Source organism: Rhinatrema bivittatum, chromosome 12 (assembly GCF_901001135.1).
Source record: "Rhinatrema bivittatum chromosome 12, aRhiBiv1.1, whole genome shotgun sequence".
Classification (NCBI taxonomy): Eukaryota; Metazoa; Chordata; class Amphibia; order Gymnophiona; family Rhinatrematidae; genus Rhinatrema; species Rhinatrema bivittatum.
The window spans coordinates 3,228,056-3,247,003 of NC_042626.1; the positions used below are offsets into that span (position 1 = coordinate 3,228,056).

General features: G+C 53.5%; 1 protein-coding gene across 1 annotated transcript in view; it reads right to left on the bottom strand.

Moving 5' to 3' along the window:
- PLEKHA6 (pleckstrin homology domain containing A6) overlaps positions 1–18,948 on the bottom strand; it is an 82,298-nt gene that overhangs the window by 20,625 nt on the left and 42,725 nt on the right. Inside the window, 11 exon segments of the mRNA XM_029573888.1 lie at positions 4,654–4,763; positions 5,558–5,669; positions 6,164–6,259; positions 6,524–6,673; positions 7,741–7,821; positions 8,769–8,837; positions 11,910–11,990; positions 13,783–13,836; positions 17,410–17,496; positions 18,248–18,427; positions 18,429–18,792. Of these exon segments, the coding sequence (XP_029429748.1) occupies positions 4,654–4,763; positions 5,558–5,669; positions 6,164–6,259; positions 6,524–6,673; positions 7,741–7,821; positions 8,769–8,837; positions 11,910–11,990; positions 13,783–13,836; positions 17,410–17,496; positions 18,248–18,427; positions 18,429–18,792 (1,384 nt within the window).

An 18,948-nucleotide genomic window follows, 5' to 3' on the forward strand; every position in this document is an offset into this window, starting at 1 on the left:
ATTTGCATAAGTAGGCTGGGCAGATGTTGAGAGGTCTGTGAGAGTGGATCAGGAGATGTTGATGGTTGGTGTGTATGGGCTGGAAGATGATGGAGGTCTGTGTGAGTGGGCCAGTAGATGTTGAAGGTGTGTGTGAGTGGGCAGGGCAGATGTTGGAGGTCTGCATGAGAAGGCCAGAAGATGTTGAAGGTGTGAGTGAGTGGGCAGGGCAGATGTTGGAGGTCTGCCTGAGTAGGCCAGCAGATGTTGAAGGTCTGTGAGAGTGGGCAGGACAGATGTTGGAGGTCTGCCTGAGTAGTCCAGCAGATGTTGAAGGTCTGTGTGAGTGGGCAGGGCAGATGTTGGAGGTCTGCATGAGTAGGCCAGCAGATGTTGAAGGTCTGTGAGAGTGGGCAGGACAGATGTTGGAGGTTTGCATGAGTAGGCCAGCAGATGTTGAAGGTCTGTGTGAGTGGGCAGGGTAGATGGAGGTTTGCATGAGTAGGCCAGCAGATGTTGAAGATCTGTGTGAGTGGGCAGGGCAGATGTTGGAGGTCTGCATGAGTAGGCCAGCAGATGTTGAAGGTCTGTGTGAGTGGGCAGGGCAGATGTTGGAGGTCTGCCTGAGTAGGCCAGCAGATGAAGGTCTGTGTGAGTGGGCAGGGCAGATGTTGGAGGTCTGCCTGAGTAGGCCAGCAGATGTTGAAGGTCTGTGTGAGTGGGCAGGGCAGATGTTGGAGGTCTGCCTGAGTAGACCAGCAGATGTTGAAGGTCTGTGTGAGTGGGCAGGGCAGATGTTGGAGGTCTGCCTGAGTAGGCCAGCAGATGTTGAAGGTCTGTGTGAGTGGGCAGGACAGATGTTGGAGGTTTGCATGAGTAGGCCAGCAGATGTTGAAGGTCTGTGTGAGTGGGCAGGGTAGATGGAGGTTTGCATGAGTAGGCCAGCAGATGTTGAAGATCTGTGTGAGTGGGCAGGGCAGATGTTGGAGGTCTGCATGAGGCCAGCAGATGTTGAAGGTCTGTGTGAGTGGGCAGGGCAGATGTTGGAGGTCTGCCTGAGTAGGCCAGCAGATGTTGAAGGTCTGTGTGAGTGGGCAGGGCAGATGTTGGAGGTCTGCCTGAGTAGGCCAGCAGATGTTGAAGGTCTGTGTGAGTGGGCAGGACAGATGTTGGAGGTTTGCATGAGTAGGCCAGCAGATGTTGAAGGTCTGTGTGAGTGGGCAGGGTAGATGGAGGTTTGCATGAGTAGGCCAGCAGATGTTGAAGATCTGTGTGAGTGGGCAGGGCAGATGTTGGAGGTCTGCATGAGGCCAGCAGATGTTGAAGGTCTGTGTGAGTGGGCAGGGCAGATGTTGGAGGTCTGCCTGAGTAGGCCAGCAGATGTTGAAGGTCTGTGTGAGTGGGCAGGGCAGATGGAGGTCTGCCTGAGTAGGCCAGCTGATGTTGAAGGTCTGTATGAGTGGGCAGGGCAGATGTTGGAGGTCTGCCTGAGTAGGCCAGCAGATGTTGAAGGTCTGTGTGAGTGGGCAGGGCAGATGTTGGAGGTCTGCATGAGGCCAGCAGATGTTGAAGGTCTGTGTGAGTGGGCAGGGCAGATGTTGGAGGTCTGCCTGAGTAGGCCAGCTGATGTTGAAGGTCTGTGTGAGTGGGCAGGGCAGATGTTGGAGGTCTGCCTGAGTAGGCCAGCAGATGTTGAAGGTCTGTGTGAGTGGGCAGGGCAGATGTTGGAGGTCTGCCTGAGTAGGCCAGCAGATGTTGAAGGTCTGTGTGAGTGGGCAGGGCAGATGGAGGTCTGCCTGAGTAGGCCAGCAGATGTTGAAGGTCTGTGTGAGTGGGCAGGGCAGATGTTGGAGGTCTGCCTGAGTAGGCCAGCAGATGTTGAAGGTCTGTGTGAGTGGGCAGGGCAGATGGAGGTCTGCCTGAGTAGGCCAGCAGATGTTGAAGGTCTGTGTGAGTGGGCAGGGCAGATGTTGGAGGTCTGCCTGAGTAGGCCAGCAGATGTTGAAGGTCTGTGTGAGTGGGCAGGGCAGATGTTGGAGGTCTGCCTGAGTAGGCCAGCTGATGTTGAAGGTTTGTGTGAGTGGGCAGGGCAGATGTTGGAGGTCTGCCTGAGTAGGCCAGCTGATGTTGAAGGTTTGTGTGAGTGGGCAGGGCAGATGTTGGAGGTTGGGGGGAAGTCATTTCATAGGCTGCTGCCAGCAGACAGACAGTTTCTCTTCACACCGTGGTGATGCTGAGGTGCTACTTTCTAGTAATTGTTGCATCTCTGAATCCTGTGTGAGCTGCAGTAGCCCGTTCATCCCTGCTGCCTCCTCTCATTCTCACCCCACATGCCCTCTGCTGTTATTCCAGCACATACAAGTGACTGGGCAGATATCAGGTAATGGAGGATACTGCAGCCATCACGGAAGAACATCCAGTACCTGTCCCCTCTTTGCCTCGCCGCTCTGCTGCCAGGAAGTGGCGCTAGGATACAGCCATGGCCAGAGGCGGCTCTCTCGGAGGGGCGGAGGGGTGGTCAGAGGAGACTCCAGGGGCACGTAGGATTTAGGGAGGGGAGGTCGCGGTGGGCCCAGCTCCTGGGGTAAAGACGAAGCCAGAGTGTTAGCAGCCAAGAGAGAAGGGAGGGGAAAATGGAGGAGGAGGGCACAAAGTGGGAGAGGGGAAGCCGGTGAGAAAAAGAAAGGAAACACAGGAAGGGGGAAGGTTTGGGAAAGGTCAGTGATGGGAAGAGAGAGAGACTATACAAGTAACAAAGACCGTCCTCACAGACCGCAGGGTCCCACCATGGTTTCCCACCAGTACTAAGCATTCTGAGCTCAGGATTCAGCACTTACTGTAACTGGTTCCCAGAGGAGAAATCATAAACTGCTATGACGGTAATTAATAAGCAATCGGAGCTTGGGATCTATCTAATGTTGGATTGGCCACTGGTGGAAACAGGATGCTGGGCTTGATGGACCCTTGGTCTGACCCAGTATGGCATGTTCTTATGTAAAGCAATTTAGATGGATAACTCACAAGTTTCCATCTACCTCCAGTTTATCAATCTAACTCATGTTATCCATCTAACTCCAAGTTATCCATCTACCTCCATCTAACCCCAAGTTATCCATCTAACTCATAAGTTATCCTTCTAACTCCATGTTATCCAAGTTGTCCATCTAACTCCAAGTTATCCATCTACCTCCATATTATCCAAGTTATCCATCTAACTCCATGTTATCCAAGTTGTCCATCTAACTCCAAGTTATCCATCTACCTCCATATTATCCAAGTTATCCATCTAACTCCAAGTTATCCATCTACCTCCATATTATCCAAGTTATCCATCTAACTCCATGTTATCCAAGTTGTCCATCTAACTCCATGTTATCCAAGTTGTCCATCTAACTCCGTTATCCATCTACCTCCATATTATCCAAGTTATCCATCTACCTCCATATTATCCAAGTTATCCATCTAACTCCATGTTATCCATCTACCTCCATATTATCCAAGTTATCCATCTAACTCCATGTTATCCAAGTTGTCCATCTAACTCCAAGTTATCCATCTACCTCCATATTATCCAATTTATCCATCTAACTCCATGTTATCCAAGTTGTCCATCTAACTCCAAGTTATCCATCTACCTCCATCTAACTCCAAGTTATCCATCTACCTCCATCTACCTCCATGTTATCCAAGTTATCCATCTACCTCCATGTTATCCAAGTTATCCATCTAACTCCAAGTTATCCATCTACCTCCATCTAACTCCAAGTTATCCGTCTACCTCCATGTATTCCGTTATCCATCTAACTCCAAGTTATTCATCTAACTCATAAGTTAACCATCTAACTCATAAGTTATCCATCTAACCCCAAGTTATCCATCTAACTCATAAGTTATCCTTCTAACTCATAAGTTATCCATAAGAACATGCCATACTGGGTCAGACCAAGGGTCCATCAAGCCCAGCATCCTGTTTCCAACAGTGACCAATCCAGGCCATAAGAACCTGGCAAGTACCCAAAAACTAAGTCTATTCCATGTTACCATTGCTAATGGCAGTGGCTATTCTCTAAGTGAACTTAATAGCAGGTAATGGACTTCTCCTCCAAGAACTTATCCAGTCCTTTTTTAAACACAGCTACACTAACTGCACTAACCACATCCTCTGGCAACAAATTCCAGAGTTTAATTGTGCATTGAGTGAAAAAGAACTTTCTCCGATTAGTTTTAAATGTGCCCCATGCTAACTTCATGGAGTGCCCCCTAGTCTATTATCTGAAAGAGTAAATAACCGATTCACATCTACCCGTTCTAGACCTCTCATGATTTTAAACACCTCTATCATCTAACCCCAAGTTATCCACCTAACTCCTAAGTTATCCATCTATCCCCAAGTTATCCATTTAAATATTTAGTTTTGAATATTGACCTCTCTGGGTTCTGTAGTTCTGCACTGACCTAGTGTTCCAGTGCCCCATCACTCTGCCAACCTGAATGCACCCATCTCTCCTCATCTCCTCTACCCCGCTTGGAAATTCCTGCCACAGACACAGAGAGAGACCTTCCTGCATTCCCAGAACAGATAATCCCCAGCATGGGGTTTCAGCGCCACCTGGCGGTTGTCAGGGAGAAGTGCTACAGTCTCTCTGGAATCTCCCACGCTCTGGCCGTCCTTACCTCACTGGTGGTTTGTTTGCTGGGTGACCCTTGTGAGCCAGACACGAGAGAGAAAGGGCTCAGTGGACTGGTGAGGCTGGCAGAACTCAGGGGGCTGGCAGGGCTGGCTCCTGCAGCAAAGAAAGCCCATTACAGCTTAATAAATCAATTACTAACAGCACAGGGACAACAGCTCCTATCAGATCCTCCACATCTGCAGTCGGCATTAATGAATCAATCCCAGATCTGAGATTTCATGAAAAATGTGCCAGGGTTCTCGTGAATCCAGGAAAGAGGGACTTTCCTTCTGCGTTTCCCCGCCCATCTGACAGAGAAAGTAAGCGGGCAACTCGTCCCTCCTCCTCCTCCTCCGGTCCAGCTTTCAGTCTCAGGGGCCTCTGCAGCTGAATGCAAGATCCAGAACCCCCACCTGTATCTGAAAGCATCAACCCTGCCCCCAGAAGTGGCGGTGCTATCAGAGAGATCAGCGGGCAGCGCCAGCTCCAGTCGAGGGGCTTGGAAGGTGACCCCCATCATTTACGTCTGGCAGGTTAGGATGGAGAGAAATGATTATCCTCTCAGGCAGGCGCAGCACTGGGTGGCATAAAGGATGCTCTTAGAGCTGGGTTTTTTTTATCTTCCGCCATGTTTATGGTTTTTCATATTCTGCACATTTTTATTGTAAATTGCTTTGGGCAATTCTATGCTGAGAGCTGGGGAAGCAATTAGTAATAAAATATTTTTAATAAATCAGTCAATAAGGTACTCAGTCCACCTTCCCACCCACCCACACTGCTGCCCACCAGTGGCTTTTACTGAGAATCCCTTTTGCAGTGGCTGAGCCCTCACGAAGCCTGGGAGGGGGAGCAGCGCAGGTGCCACAGGGTCCCAGGGGCAGCTGTGCAGATGCTGCAGGCCCTCCTACCTCTGTGCTTTGCTGTGTCTGTCCCCCGGGAAGGGTTATTCTTCCTGAGTCCCTCCATCACGTCCTGGATCCGCCAGCTCTCTTTCTGGATCTGCCGCTGCAGTGCCTCATTCTGACAGGGAACAAAGCAGGGGGAGAGAAACAAGACGGGAGGGACCCCCACTCTGTGAATGATCGCATCGGCCCTTACCTACAGTCAGCTTCCTGCCCTATGCACCTTCCGTTTCCCAGCGCTGCTTGCGCTCCCCAGGTGTCTGAGGAAAAGATTTCTAGCAGAAGAGAATCAATGCCCCAGTTCTGCTGTCGCGCACGGCGCTTTCCTGCTAATGGCTCGCTTGGTCATACTGTGGGCTCTCTCTTGAGACAGATGCCAGTGTTTACCATCTAAGGTTGCAGCTCACTCTAGGGCCTGTTTTTGCCCTAATGCAAGCAGAGACTTAGAGTTCCTGCCTTATGACCAGCAGTGGAGCGTGCAAATACTGAGACATTTCTTTTGTCACCTGGCCCCCATCGCCGCTCTCATCCAGTACTGGTCTGTTTTCCTGGACCCCTTAACTCCCCCATCGAATCTTGCTCTCTTCCCCCATCCACTCCTCCCCTCCTCACCTGGATGTCCAGGTTCAGCTGTTCCCAAAGCTCTTCCTGAAGTCTGGATACGTCTCCCTCCAGACTGTGGTACTCCAGTCTGCTGTTGGTCAGCGCCTACGGACAGGAGCAGGGAGTGAGAAGCCTGTGGCCTCTGTCACTACAAGATTACCACCTTAATACGGGAGCGAAAAGTGACCTCAGTCCACTCTGCTTCTCCCCGGGCCCTGTGCTGCACATGGGGTAGCCATGTGGGGGTGTTTACAGCCTTGTACACTGCTCATAGGACCCTGGGAAAGTGAAAGGTAAAAACCACGAAGGAGAGGATTGCTCCCCAGCTCAGTGGTGGCTGTGAAACCTAGGGGTGGGGGAAAATGTTACCGTGCTGGCCTGGGATAACTCCACGCGGATATTAACAAGCTGCTTCTGCAGTGCTTCTTTCTTGTGCCGTAGCTTCTCGGGATAAGCTGGCTGACTTCCAAACATCTCCAGCTCCTGGTGAGTGGCCATGAGAGCACTCTCCAAGCTTTCCTGCAAGTGAGAACACAGCAGGGGAAATCAGAAGGAGAACCTGAGGGCATACGGTAACGCTACTCCCAGTGCTTCTCACGGCTGTGTCCGCTCCTCTGGGCCTTTTCACTGTTTTAATCAGTGCATTCTCAGTGTTATCAGTGCAGTGTGCGCTCCTCTGGTAAATCAGCCCCTTTTCAGTGTTATCAGTGCAGTGTGCACTCCTCTAGTAAATCAGTGCCTTTTCAATGTTATCAGTGCAGTGTGCACGCCTCTGGTAAATCAGCCCCTTTTCAGTGTTATCAGTGCAGTGTGCACTCCTCTAGTAAATCAGTGCCTTTTCAATGTTATCAGTGCAGTGTGCACGCCTCTGGTAAATCAGCCCCTTTTCAGTGTTATCAGTGCAGTGTGCACTCCTCTGGTAAATCAGTGCATTCTCAGTGTTATCAGTGCAGTGTGCTCTCCTCTGGTAAATCAGTGCCTTTTCAATGTTATCAGTGCAGTGTGCTCTCCTCTGGTAAATCAGTGCATTCTCAGTGTTACCAGTGCAGTGTGCACTCCTCTGGTAAATCAGTGCCTTTTCAATGTTATCAGTGCAGTGTGCACTCCTCTGGTAAATCAGTGCCTTTTCAATGTTATCAGTGCAGTGTGCACTCCTCTGGTAAATCAGTGCCTTTTCAATGTTATCAGTGCAGTGTGCGCTCCGCTAGTAAATCAGTGCCTTTTCAATGTTATCAGTGCAGTGTGCACGCCTCTGGTAAATCAGCCCCTTTTCAGTGTTATCAGTGCAGTGTGCACTCCTCTGGCATCTTTTTTGTGTACACTGCCTTCTGCTAGAGAAAACAGAGGTTCCCCTTGGTCATACTTTGTATTATTATAGTGAATTTTGTTTAATGTTCTTTATTTCTTTATTTATAATTCGCTTTTCGGCACTTAAAGCGGATTACATTCATGTACAATAGGTGTTTCCCTATTGAATCTGTACGGTGCCTTGAGCTTAGCCAAATTAAATAAATAAATAAATGTGCCTGTGCGAGGACGCATGACGGCATTTTCTTGGCACCTGGGGTGCTCTCAGGACTGCTCACCTTCTCTGCTCGCAGCTGCTGCACCAGCCGGTCCTGCTCCCGCACAATCTTATGCTGTTCACACAACTTCCCAAGCAGCTTCTGCCACAAGCATGGAGAGAAACAATGAATCCCGGGCCGCTGCTCCTTCTATAGCTGCTTCTTCTTCTTCACTGTCTCAAAGTTTTAATTGCAAAATGTCTCAAATAAGAACAAAACCAAATGTTTTTAGCATAAAGCCCATATTGGGTCCATCGAGCCCTGCATTCAATTGTCTGGCAGGAACTCCCAGTAGTTTACCTGACGTCCACATTCAGCTCCTGGGCGGCTTGGCTACTTATCCAGCTAACTTACGGGCCCATACAGTACAGGCGCTCCGGCAGAGCGCACTGTTAGCCCACGTTTGGACGCGCGTTTTCGATGCGCTAGCTTTACCCCTTATTCAGTAAGGGGTAATAGCGCGTCAAACGCGCGTCCAACCCCCCCCGAGACTAATAGCGCCCGCAACATGCAAATGCACATTGATGGGCCTATTAGTTATTCCCGCGCGATTCAGTAAGTAAAATGTGCAGCCAAGCCGCACATTTTACTCTCAGAAATTAGCCGGCAAAATTGAGCGTCGGCTGTCAAACTCGATGACAGCTGCCACTCCGGTCAAAAAAGAGGCCCTAGGGACGCGTTGTACTTTTTCTAACTCCACTACGTCTGTTTTTAGATCGGACGAGCAGAACTGCACTCAGTACTCAGGGTGCGGTGGTATCATGGATGTGTACAAAGTATTATGATATTCTCAGTTCTGTTCTCTCTTCCTTTCCAAATAATTCCTAGCATTCTCTTTGCCTTTTCAACCTCTGCTACACATTCAGCTATCTTATACTTGATATGTAAGTCCGTATGACTACTGCATGTTTTAAAATTGTAATCCGCCGTGAACTCCTTGTCCAGGTAGGGCAGAATATCAATTTGTTTAAATAAATAAGTTACTGTGTGACAAGACAAAACCAGATTTGTGTGCTGACAGAGGATGAACAAGAGGAGACGGTTCTTACGTCCGTGTCTTGCTCACTGATTTTGTAGGCCTGCACTGCTTCTCGATAGGGATCTGGAAAGGGAGAAACCTGAAAAAAATATACAAAGCAATCACTTAGGTGAGCTTTAGAGAGGCTACAAGTTACAGCAGAGGCTTAGCACAAAATGCCAGGCAAGCTGACTCACACCAGCGGCCTCCTCCCACTGCCAGCCTGACTCACGCCAGCGGCCTCCTCCCACTGCCAGCCTGACTCACACCAGCGGCCTCCTCCCACTGCCAGCCTGACTCACGCCAGCGGCCTCCTCCCACTGCCAGCCTGACTCACACCAACAATCTGCATCCCACTGCCAGCCTGACTCACACCAGCGGCCTCCTCCCACTGCCAGCCTGACTCACGCCAGCGGCCTCTTCCCACCGCCAGCCTGACTCACACCAGCGGCCTCCTCCCACTGCCAGCCTGACTCACGCCAGCGGCCTCCTCCCACTGCCAGCCTGACTCACGCCAGCGGCCTCCTCCCACTGCCAGCCTCACTCACGCCAGCGGCCTCCTTCCACTGCCAGCCTGACTCACGCCAGCGGCCTCCTCCCACTGCCAGCCTCACTCACGCCAGCGGCCTCCTCCCACTGCCAGCCTGACTCACACCAGCGGCCTCCTCCCACTGCCAGCCTGACTCACGCCAGCGGCCTCCTCCCACTGCCAGCCTCACTCACGCCAGCGGCCTCCTTCCACTGCCAGCCTGACTCACACCAGCGGCCTCCTCCCACTGCCAGCCTGACTCACGCCAGCGGCCCTCCTCCCACTGCCAGCCTCACTCACGCCAGCGGCCTCCTTCCACTGCCAGCCTGACTCACACCAGCGGCCTCCTCCCACTGCCAGCCTGACTCACGCCAGCGGCCCTCCTCCCACTGCCAGCCTCACTCACGCCAGCGGCCTCCTTCCACTGCCAGCCTGACTCACGCCAGCGGCCTCCTCCCACTGCCAGCCTCACTCACGCCAGCGGCCTCCTCCCACTGCCAGCCTGACTCACACCAGCGGCCTCCTCCCACTGCCAGCCTGACTCACGCCAGCGGCCTCCTCCCACTGCCAGCCTCACTCACGCCAGCGGCCTCCTTCCACTGCCAGCCTGACTCACACCAGCGGCCTCCTCCCACTGCCAGCCTGACTCACACCAGCGGCCTCCTCCCACTGCCAGCCTGACTCACGCCAGCGGCCTCCTTCCACTGCCAGCCTGACACCAGCTGCCTCCTCCCACTGCCAGCCTGACTCACGCCAGCGGCCTCCTTCCACTGCCAGCCTGACACCAGCTGCCTCCTCCCACTGCCAGCCTGACACCAGCTGCCTCCTCCCACTGCCAGCCTGACAGCAGCTGCATTCCTCACACTGCCAGCCTGAGTCATGCTAGCGGCCTTGCTCTTACTAGCAGGCAGCCTGACTCACGCCAGCGGCCTCCTCCCACTGCCAGCCTGACTCACGCCAGCGGCCTCCTCCCACTGCCAGCCTGACACCAGCTGCCTCCTACCACTGCCAGCCTGACAGCAGCTGCATTCCTCACACTGCCAGCCTGAGTCATGCTAGCGGCCTTGCTCTTACTAGCAGGCAGCCTGACTCACACCAGCGGCCTCCTCCCACTGCCAGCCTGACACCAGCGGCCTCCTCCCACTGCCAGCCTGACACCAGCGGCCTCCTCCCACTGCCAGCCTGACACCAGCGGCCTCCTCCCACTGCCAGCCTGACTCACGCCAGCGGCCTCCTCCCACTGCCAGCCTGACACCAGCGGCCTCCTCCCACTGCCAGCCTGATTCATGCTAGCGGCCTTGCTCTTACTAGCAGGCAGCCTGACTCACACCAGCGGCCTCCTCCCACTGCCAGCCTGACACCAGCGGCCTCCTCCCACTGCCAGCCTGACAGCAGCTGCATTCCTCACACTGCTGGCCTGAGTTGCACTGCCAGCCTGATTCATGCTAGCGGCCTTGCTCTTACTAGCAGGCAGCCTGACTCACACCAAATGCCAGAACACATTAGTTCACGTACAGTATTTAGTCCTTAAAGGCCTCTCTGGATTGTTATTTTAGGTAATGACAACACTCAAAATCAACACCGCAAATATATTCCTATTTTGGCATCCTGCAGTGCAGTGGGAAGCATGAAATGATAGACCTATGTCTACCTGAAATTAAGAAAAGCGTGGGGCTGGGACCCAGAAAACTCTCAGAATACGGATGGCGCTCCTGACCAGGGATAGCAGAAGCTGCTTCCTTTCCCCTCATCCCTTTGGGGCAATCTCTTACAGCAGTTTCTGCCAGCCCTTAGCTCCTGTCACGCGAGGGGTCTGTCAGGTTTCCTATAAACATTTAAATAAACCATGGATGAAAGCCACTGCATGCTCTGCAGGCCGCACGGTCCATGCAAGACATCAGGACGCGATGATGGAGTCCAACCAGCAAGAAAGATGACGCAGGGGAAGGAAAGGCTCCAGCCCACAGGGGAGGCTACAGAGGAAGGGTTATTTACCCCTTCAAGCAGGACTAGGGCTAGGGGACACGCCCTGAAACTACAAGGGAGCAGATTTAAAACAAATTGGAGAAAGGTTTTTGCAGTCAATGCATCATCAAGCTGTGGAATTTGCTGCCAGGGGAGGAGGTCGGTGGTGAGCACAGCAGGGTTTAAAGTCCATAAACAATTATTAGCCAGGAAGACTTGGGAAGCCCTGCAATCTGCCGGGTGCTTCACTGCCAGGCCCGGGGATTGCAGGCTGGAGTGAGAAAGGTGCCGGTCCTGGATCTGGCAGCTGGGTCCAGCCCGGGCTGTGTGCTTAGCAGTGCAGACAGACTGCATGGGCCAGAGCGTCTGTTTCTGCGCTCATTTACGGTCTTACTATGCAAATGCAGAGGTTCTGGAGCCAAGTCTCCCCCAGCAGCTCAGCAGGCGGAAGGCACTGACAGCAATCGGTCTCCTTCTGCTTCAGCAATGAGCGGGCACCATCCCCTCCCCTCACACTGAAAGAGGTCCCAGACAAACGGGTGGTGAGACCACAGGAAGCCCCTCTCTTAATCTCGGAGCTCAGGGCCTGCCCCCCCCCCCCCCATGAATGAGTAATGGGTGAGAATGGGGTAGGCAGATGCCCTATGGTTGTGAAATGCTGGCTGCGGAGTCTCTTACTTGTAGGTAAAGCTGAGCCCTAGGGGATGAGTTTTCCACCATTCGGTTCACCATACTGATCAAATTCTCACTCTCACTCATCTGTGACAGAAAGGAAGGAAAGCGCAGCCATGAAAGGAATTCCTTCCTGCAACGGGCTCTCTCCTGCAGGATCTCCCCCATGCAGCCTCACTGGCACAGCTTGCTCCCCCTGCCACCAGGAGCTGATCTCAATAGACTGTCTTGCCTGACACTTGTAAAGATCTGTTGCACCTCACAGCATGGCCCATGCAAAGAGCCAGGGTTCCCATCCTGAGAATGCACAGACCTCCTCCTCAGCTCATCAGGGAAACAATTTATCCAGCCCTCATCCTGCTGCTTGAGCTTGTACTCTCCATGTTTCTACCAAAGAACTACAAGTCCCAGAATGTGCTGTGATAATGGCTGCTCACATCATCCAATCATGTGCAATGTCAATCACAGAATTGCATTCTGTTGCCAACACGGGTCACCAAATGTATGGAAAAATGGAGAGATGCCACTGAGGGTGGGGTCACAGGACACGGCAGACGGAGGGGCCACAGACAGAGGAGTCACAGGACACAGCAGGCAGAGGGGCCCTAGACAGAGGAGTCACAGGACACAGCAGACGGAGGGGTCAGAGACAGAGGACTCACAGGACACAGCAGGCAGAGGGGCCCTAGACAGAGGAGTCACAGGACACAGCAGACGGAGGGGTCAGAGACAGAGGAGTCACAGGACACCAGAGGATGGCAGAGGGGCCACGGACAGAGGAGTCACAGGACACCAGAGGATGACAGAGGGGCCACGGACAGAGCAGTCACAGGACACCAGAGGATGGCAGAGGGGCCACGGACAGAGGAGTCACAGGACACCAGAGGATGGCAGAGGGGCCACGGACAGAGCAGTCACAGGACACCAGAGGATGGCAGAGGGGCCACGGACAGAGGAGTCACAGGACACCAGAGGATGGCAGAGGGGCCACGGACAGAGGAGTCACAGGACACCAGAGGATGGCAGAGGAGCCACGGACAGAGGAGTCACAGGACACCAGAGGATGGCAGAGGGGCCACGGACAGAGGAGTCACAGGACACCAGAGGATGGCAGAGGGGCCACGGACAGAGGAGTCACAGGACACCAGAGGATGGCAGAGGGGCCACGGACAGAGGAGTCACAGGACACCAGAGGATGGCAGAGGGGCCACGGACAGAGGAGTCACAGGACACCAGAGGATGGCAGAGGAGCCACGGACAGAGGAGTCACAGGACACCAGAGGATGGCAGAGGGGCCACGGACAGAGGAGTCACAGGACACCAGAGGATGGCAGAGGGGCCACGGACAGAGGAGTCACAGGACACCAGAGGATGGCAGAGGGGCCACGGACAGAGGAGTCACAGGACACCAGAGGATGGCAGAGGAGCCACGGACAGAGGAGTCACAGGACACCAGAGGATGGCAGAGGGGCCACGGACAGAGGAGTCACAGGACACCAGAGGATGGCAGAGGGGCCACGGACAGAGGAGTCACAGGACACCAGAGGATGGCAGAGGGGCCACGGACAGAGGAGTCACAGGACACCAGAGGATGGCAGAGGGGGCCACGGACAGAGGAGTCACAGGACACCAGAGGATGGCAGAGGGGCCACGGACAGAGGAGTCACAGGACACCAGAGGATGGCAGAGGGGCCACGGGCAGAGGAGTCACAGGACACCAGAGGATGGCAGAGGGGCTACGGGCAGAGAAGTCACAGGACACCAGAGGATGGCAGAGGAGCCACGGACAGAGGAGTCACAGGACACCAGAGGATGGCAGAATGTGTTTGGAACTGGCAGCACAGAACGAGCAGAGAAGGGAGCCGCTAGCTCTGCCTACCTGTCGGTCCAAATATTCTAGATTTCTTTGCAACTGACGGTCTAAAAGTTGATCCTAGCAGGAAAAGCACCAACAGACAAGCAACAAAACAAAAACAGAATCACAAAATATTAAGGAAGCAAAGCAATTTGCCAGAGAGCTGGGCTCCCTTTGCGGGGGATGCATCACTGCTGTCCCTGTCCTAGCAGAGCCCTGTCTAGCACCACGCGCTGCGTTTCCATCCCTGTGACTGGACAGCTGTGCATGAGGCCTCAGGTAAATCTCTTTATCCTCATCAGAGCTGACGTCGTAGTTTGGAAGAAAGGCCTGTTATACGTCCAAGTGATACCATGATGATGTCTATGGGTGCTGGCCATGTGTCCTCACGTGGCGCGGAGTGGCCTGGTGGTTACAGCAGCAGGGACACCAGGCTTTGGATCCCACTGCTGCTTCTTCTGACCTTCACTCTCCCTGACCTCACTGCTGAGCTGTGAAGGATGTTTGCTGCATGGTCAACACCTTCAAGCTATAGGGAGTGGTATTGCAAATCAGCTCATTACCAGGGAATTTAATGCATTCACAATAACATGACTTGCCTGTAAAGGTGAAAGTTACCTGGTTACAGCTCTTGAGTTGTAGCTAACGCTCCCTGAGAGCACTGGGATGCTAACGTGTGTCGATGCTCCTGGGTCCCCTGTCCTACCACCTCTTAGGGAGCCTGAGAGATAAAGAGAAACGATCCCCCTCCCCGTTCAACCCAAACCCCTCTCCTTTTGCTCAGAAAGACCCTCCTCGGGCTGGCGGTGAGCGAGGGAGGCTGGGTGTGGGCACATCTTTGGGTCACTCAAGACCTTTAACGAGCTGTGGGGCCACCGTCCTGTGATCTGCACCGGAGCACCCAAGCTGTGATATTTCTCTGCCAGGAAAGTACCGTGGGATTCAGTAAAGCTGTGCTGCTGAGTGAATCCCAAGGTGTCTTGCCCTCTGCGATAAATACTGCAGCTTAGGAAATGGCCCCCTCAGGCTGTAAGCTCTCTGGGGTGGGGAGACACCTCCACTACCTGAACGTGATGCACCTTGAGCTACCAATGAAAATCCTAAATCTAAAAATAAATCAAGCTCCCTCCTCTCGTTCTCTCATGCAGGAGCTGATTAAACCTATCCTGCGTCTCTGCTGCCTCTGGTGGATGCGCCTGCAGCTGATTAAACCTATCCTGCGTCTCTGCTGCCTCTGGTGGATGCGCCTGCAGCTGATTAAACCTATCCTGCATCTCTGCTGCCTCTGGTGGATGCGCCTGCAGCTGATTAAACCTATCCTGCGTCTCTGCTGCCTCTGGTGGATGCGCCTGCAGCTGATTAAACCTATCCTGCATCTCTGCTGCCTCTGGTAGTTCCCTCTGCCTGGGTGCATGAACCGAAGGACAGCACAGGAGAGTTTAAGTATCAGTGGGGCCGAGGAAAAGCCAGAGTGAGTGCCCTCTGATGCCTTTTTACAAAGTCGCGCCCTGTCCTGACATCAGAGACGCAGGTGTGGGAAAGGTGAAGGAGCTGCAGGCGGGCAGTGCTGCGGTGTTACTGCCTCCCCTCAGCCTTGTAGCACATGAGAAGGACTCTCTGGGCAGCGCTGCGGTGTTACTGCCTCCCCTCAGCCTTGCAGCACATGAGAAGGACTCTCTGGGCAGCGCTGCGGTGTTACTGCCTTCCCTCAGCCTTGCAGCACATGAGAAGGACTCTCTGGGCAGCGCTGCAGTGTTACTGCCTCCCCTCAGCCTTGCAGCACATGAGAAGGACTCTCTGGGCAGCGCTGCGGTGTTACTGCCTCCCCTCAGCCTTGCAGCACATGAGAAGGACTCTCTGGGCAGCGCTGCAGTGTTACTGCCCTTCCCTCAGCCTTGCAGCACATGAGAAGGACTCTCTGGGCAGCGCTGCGGTTTTACTGCCTCCCCTCAGCCTTGCAGCACATGAGAAGGACTCTCTGGGCAGCGCTGCGGTGTTACTGCCTTCCCTCAGCCTTGCAGCACATGAGAAGGACTCTCTGGGCAGCGCTGCGGTGTTACTGCCTCCCCTCAGCCTTGCAGCACATGAGAAGGACTCTCTGGGCAGCGCTGCAGTGTTACTGCCTCCCCTCAGCCTTACAGCACATGAGAAGGACTCTCTGGGCAGCGCTGCGCCAATCTTAGGCACTCTCAGGGCTGGAGGGTTTCTGCAAGGAGCAGCACCCAGAGTCCTTCTGCACATCAAGCTCCGCTCCTTTCAGTAAGAAGAAACAAGGGACAGAGAAGTAAAGAGAACACAGAGGTTAATAAGAAAGGCGAAGCAGCTCCCAACAGAAAGTTAGCGAGAAGCAGGGAGATGGGAAAGGAAAGTGCACATTAATTCACTAAATCACTGCCGCGTCCCTCCTGCACCTGATGCAGCATCGCTGCCATGCTGAACCTGTGCATCATGCTGCATCACTGCCCTCTCTATCCTGCACTCACCCTGCATCACTGCCGTCACTCTCCTGCATCCAATGTTGCATCACTGCCCTCTCTATCCTGCACCTGATGCAGCATCGCTGCCGTCACTCTCCTGCATCCAATGTTGCATCACTGCCCTCTCTATCCTGCACTCACCCTGCATCACTGCAGTCACTCTCCTGCATGCAATACTGCATCACTGCCCTCTCTATCCTGCACTCACCCTGCATCACTACCGTCACTCTCCTGCATCCAATGTTGCATCACTGCCCTCTCTATCCTGCACTCACCCTGCATCACTGCCGACACTCTCCTGCATGCAATGCTGCATCACTGCCCTTTCTATCCTGCACTCACCCTGCATCACTGCTGTCACTCTCCTGCATGCAATGCTGCATCACTGCCCTTTCTATCCTGCACTCACCCTGCATCACTACCGTCACTCTCCTGCATCCAATGTTGCATCACTGCCCTCTCTATCCTGCACTCACCCTGCATCACTGCCGTCACTCTCCTGCATCCAATGTTGCATCACTGCCCTCTCTATCCTGCACCTCACCCCGCATCACTGCCGTCACTCTCCTGCAACCAATGTTGCATCACTGCCCTCTCTATCCTGCACTCACCCTGCATCACTGCCGTCACTCTCCTGCAACCAATGTTGCATCACTGCCCTCTCTATCCTGCACTCACCCTGCATCACTGCCGTCACTCTCCTGCACCCAATGTTGCATCACTGTCCTCTCTATCCTGCACTCACCCTGCATCACTGCCGTCACTCTCCTGCATGCAATGTTGCATCACTGCCACATCTCCCCTGCACCTGATGCGGCATCACTGCCCACTCCAAACCTGTTCATCATGCTGCATCACTGCCCTCTCTATCCTGCACTCACCCTGCATCACTTCCGTCACTCTCCTGCATCCAATGTTGCATCACTGCCCTCTCTATCCTGCACTCACCCTGCATCACTACCGTCACTCTCCTGCAACCAATGCTGCATCTCTGCCCTCTCTGTCCTTCACTCACCCTGCATCACTGCCGTCACTCTCCTGCATCCAATGTTGCATCACTGCCACATCTCCCCTGCACCTGATGCGGCATCATGCTGCATTACTTATTCCTACCTGTGCCTAGTGCCCTCGTTACCCTTCCCTCTGTTGGGACATTGATAACAATGGGACGTACCATTTTGTCATGGATGGTTGGGGATGCTGGGTAGTTGTATGGATACCTCCCAGCTGCCACAGGCCTCCTGTCTCCCAGGTAGTCATACTGAAAAAGCCAAATCACATATACATAGGTGAGACACTGCCAGGCAGCTCCATTACATATTAAGGTGAAGGGTCCGTATGGGGCAGCATTAAGGGGAAACATTGTTTACATAACATGAAGTAGCCAAAGTGGGGTGCCCAAGGTACCCTTACTCTGTCCCTGTCGGACACATTTCCTGAGGGTTTACCACCTCAGAGAGTTTCTCTGCATGCTGCAGCTGCGACAGAAGTTATTTACTGAAAGTCGAGCACTGATTAGTGGAAGAAACAATCTCGTTTACTGAAAGGCCAGCCTGCTGATATTGTGGCTCCCCGGGAGTTCCCCACAGAGCCTGTAAGAAATCTAATATATCTGGGCCATTTTATGGGCATCAGCAGTCAGCAAAGAGCTCCCATCAGGCACATTTGCTTTCTATTCAAATCCCTCCATGAGTTGCAAATCCTCTCCTGCAGAGCTGCAAACAGCTCTGGTTTTCAGGATGTCCACAATGACTATGCATGAGGTATATCTGCATGCATTGCCTCTACTGTATGCAAACATATATTAAGCATAGTCATAGTGGACGTCCTGAAAACCAGAGCTGTTGGTGGCACACCGGGAGCAAAGCGGGCTACCTCTGTTTTAAGTACTGAAGGCCACCCCAGATTTTAGAGAGCTAACTGCACTGGCTGACCTGAGAAATCGGATCTCTGGTAGACTCTTCCGAGAGCTGATTTGTGGAGATCTGATCCAGATCCGAGTCCAGACTTACCTTTGGTGAGCTGATAGAGTGCCTCATCATCTGGGCAGCAGGGTTGGCATAGATATCTTCGTTCTGGGGTGGAATCCGCTCGAAGTGTGCACTGGGGGAGCGGACAGGGGAGTAGAGTCTCCCCCTGCTGTTAGCATATGAGCCCTGACTGGGAGAGCGGGGTACAGAGCGTGAGCGAGGGCTGCAGGGAGAGCCTGCGCAGGGAGTTGGCAGCGGCATCCATCTCATCATAGTACACTGGCTGCCGCCCTGCCATGGGTACCCAGAGGGGCAGCTCCGGTTGCCTGGTCATGCTAGGCACCCAAAGGGGCACCTCTTGCTGTCTGCCATAGCCGGGGTGATCCTTCCAGGGAGTCCCATTGCGCAAGGAGTGCGGCTTCTCGTCCATGGCCCAGTGATGACCAAGTCGCTCATAGGCAGGCATTGAGCAAATACTGTCCGGGCGAACTCCCAGGGGATAGTACTGGTAATCCTCAGAGTACTGGGGGTGGTACACGTTGTAGTAATCGGATGTGCCCTGAGACACAGGATAGAACCTGCTGGGACTGCAGGAGAGAGAGAGAGAGAAGAGGTAATGACAAAATTGACTCTGGGTCTTCATCACTAATCCACTGTCTACCATGAAGAATGCAGCGAAAGTCGCCAGGTCCATGCGGCTGCCCATCTGCTTATACTTGCAGCCTGCTTTCCATGGAAGACGC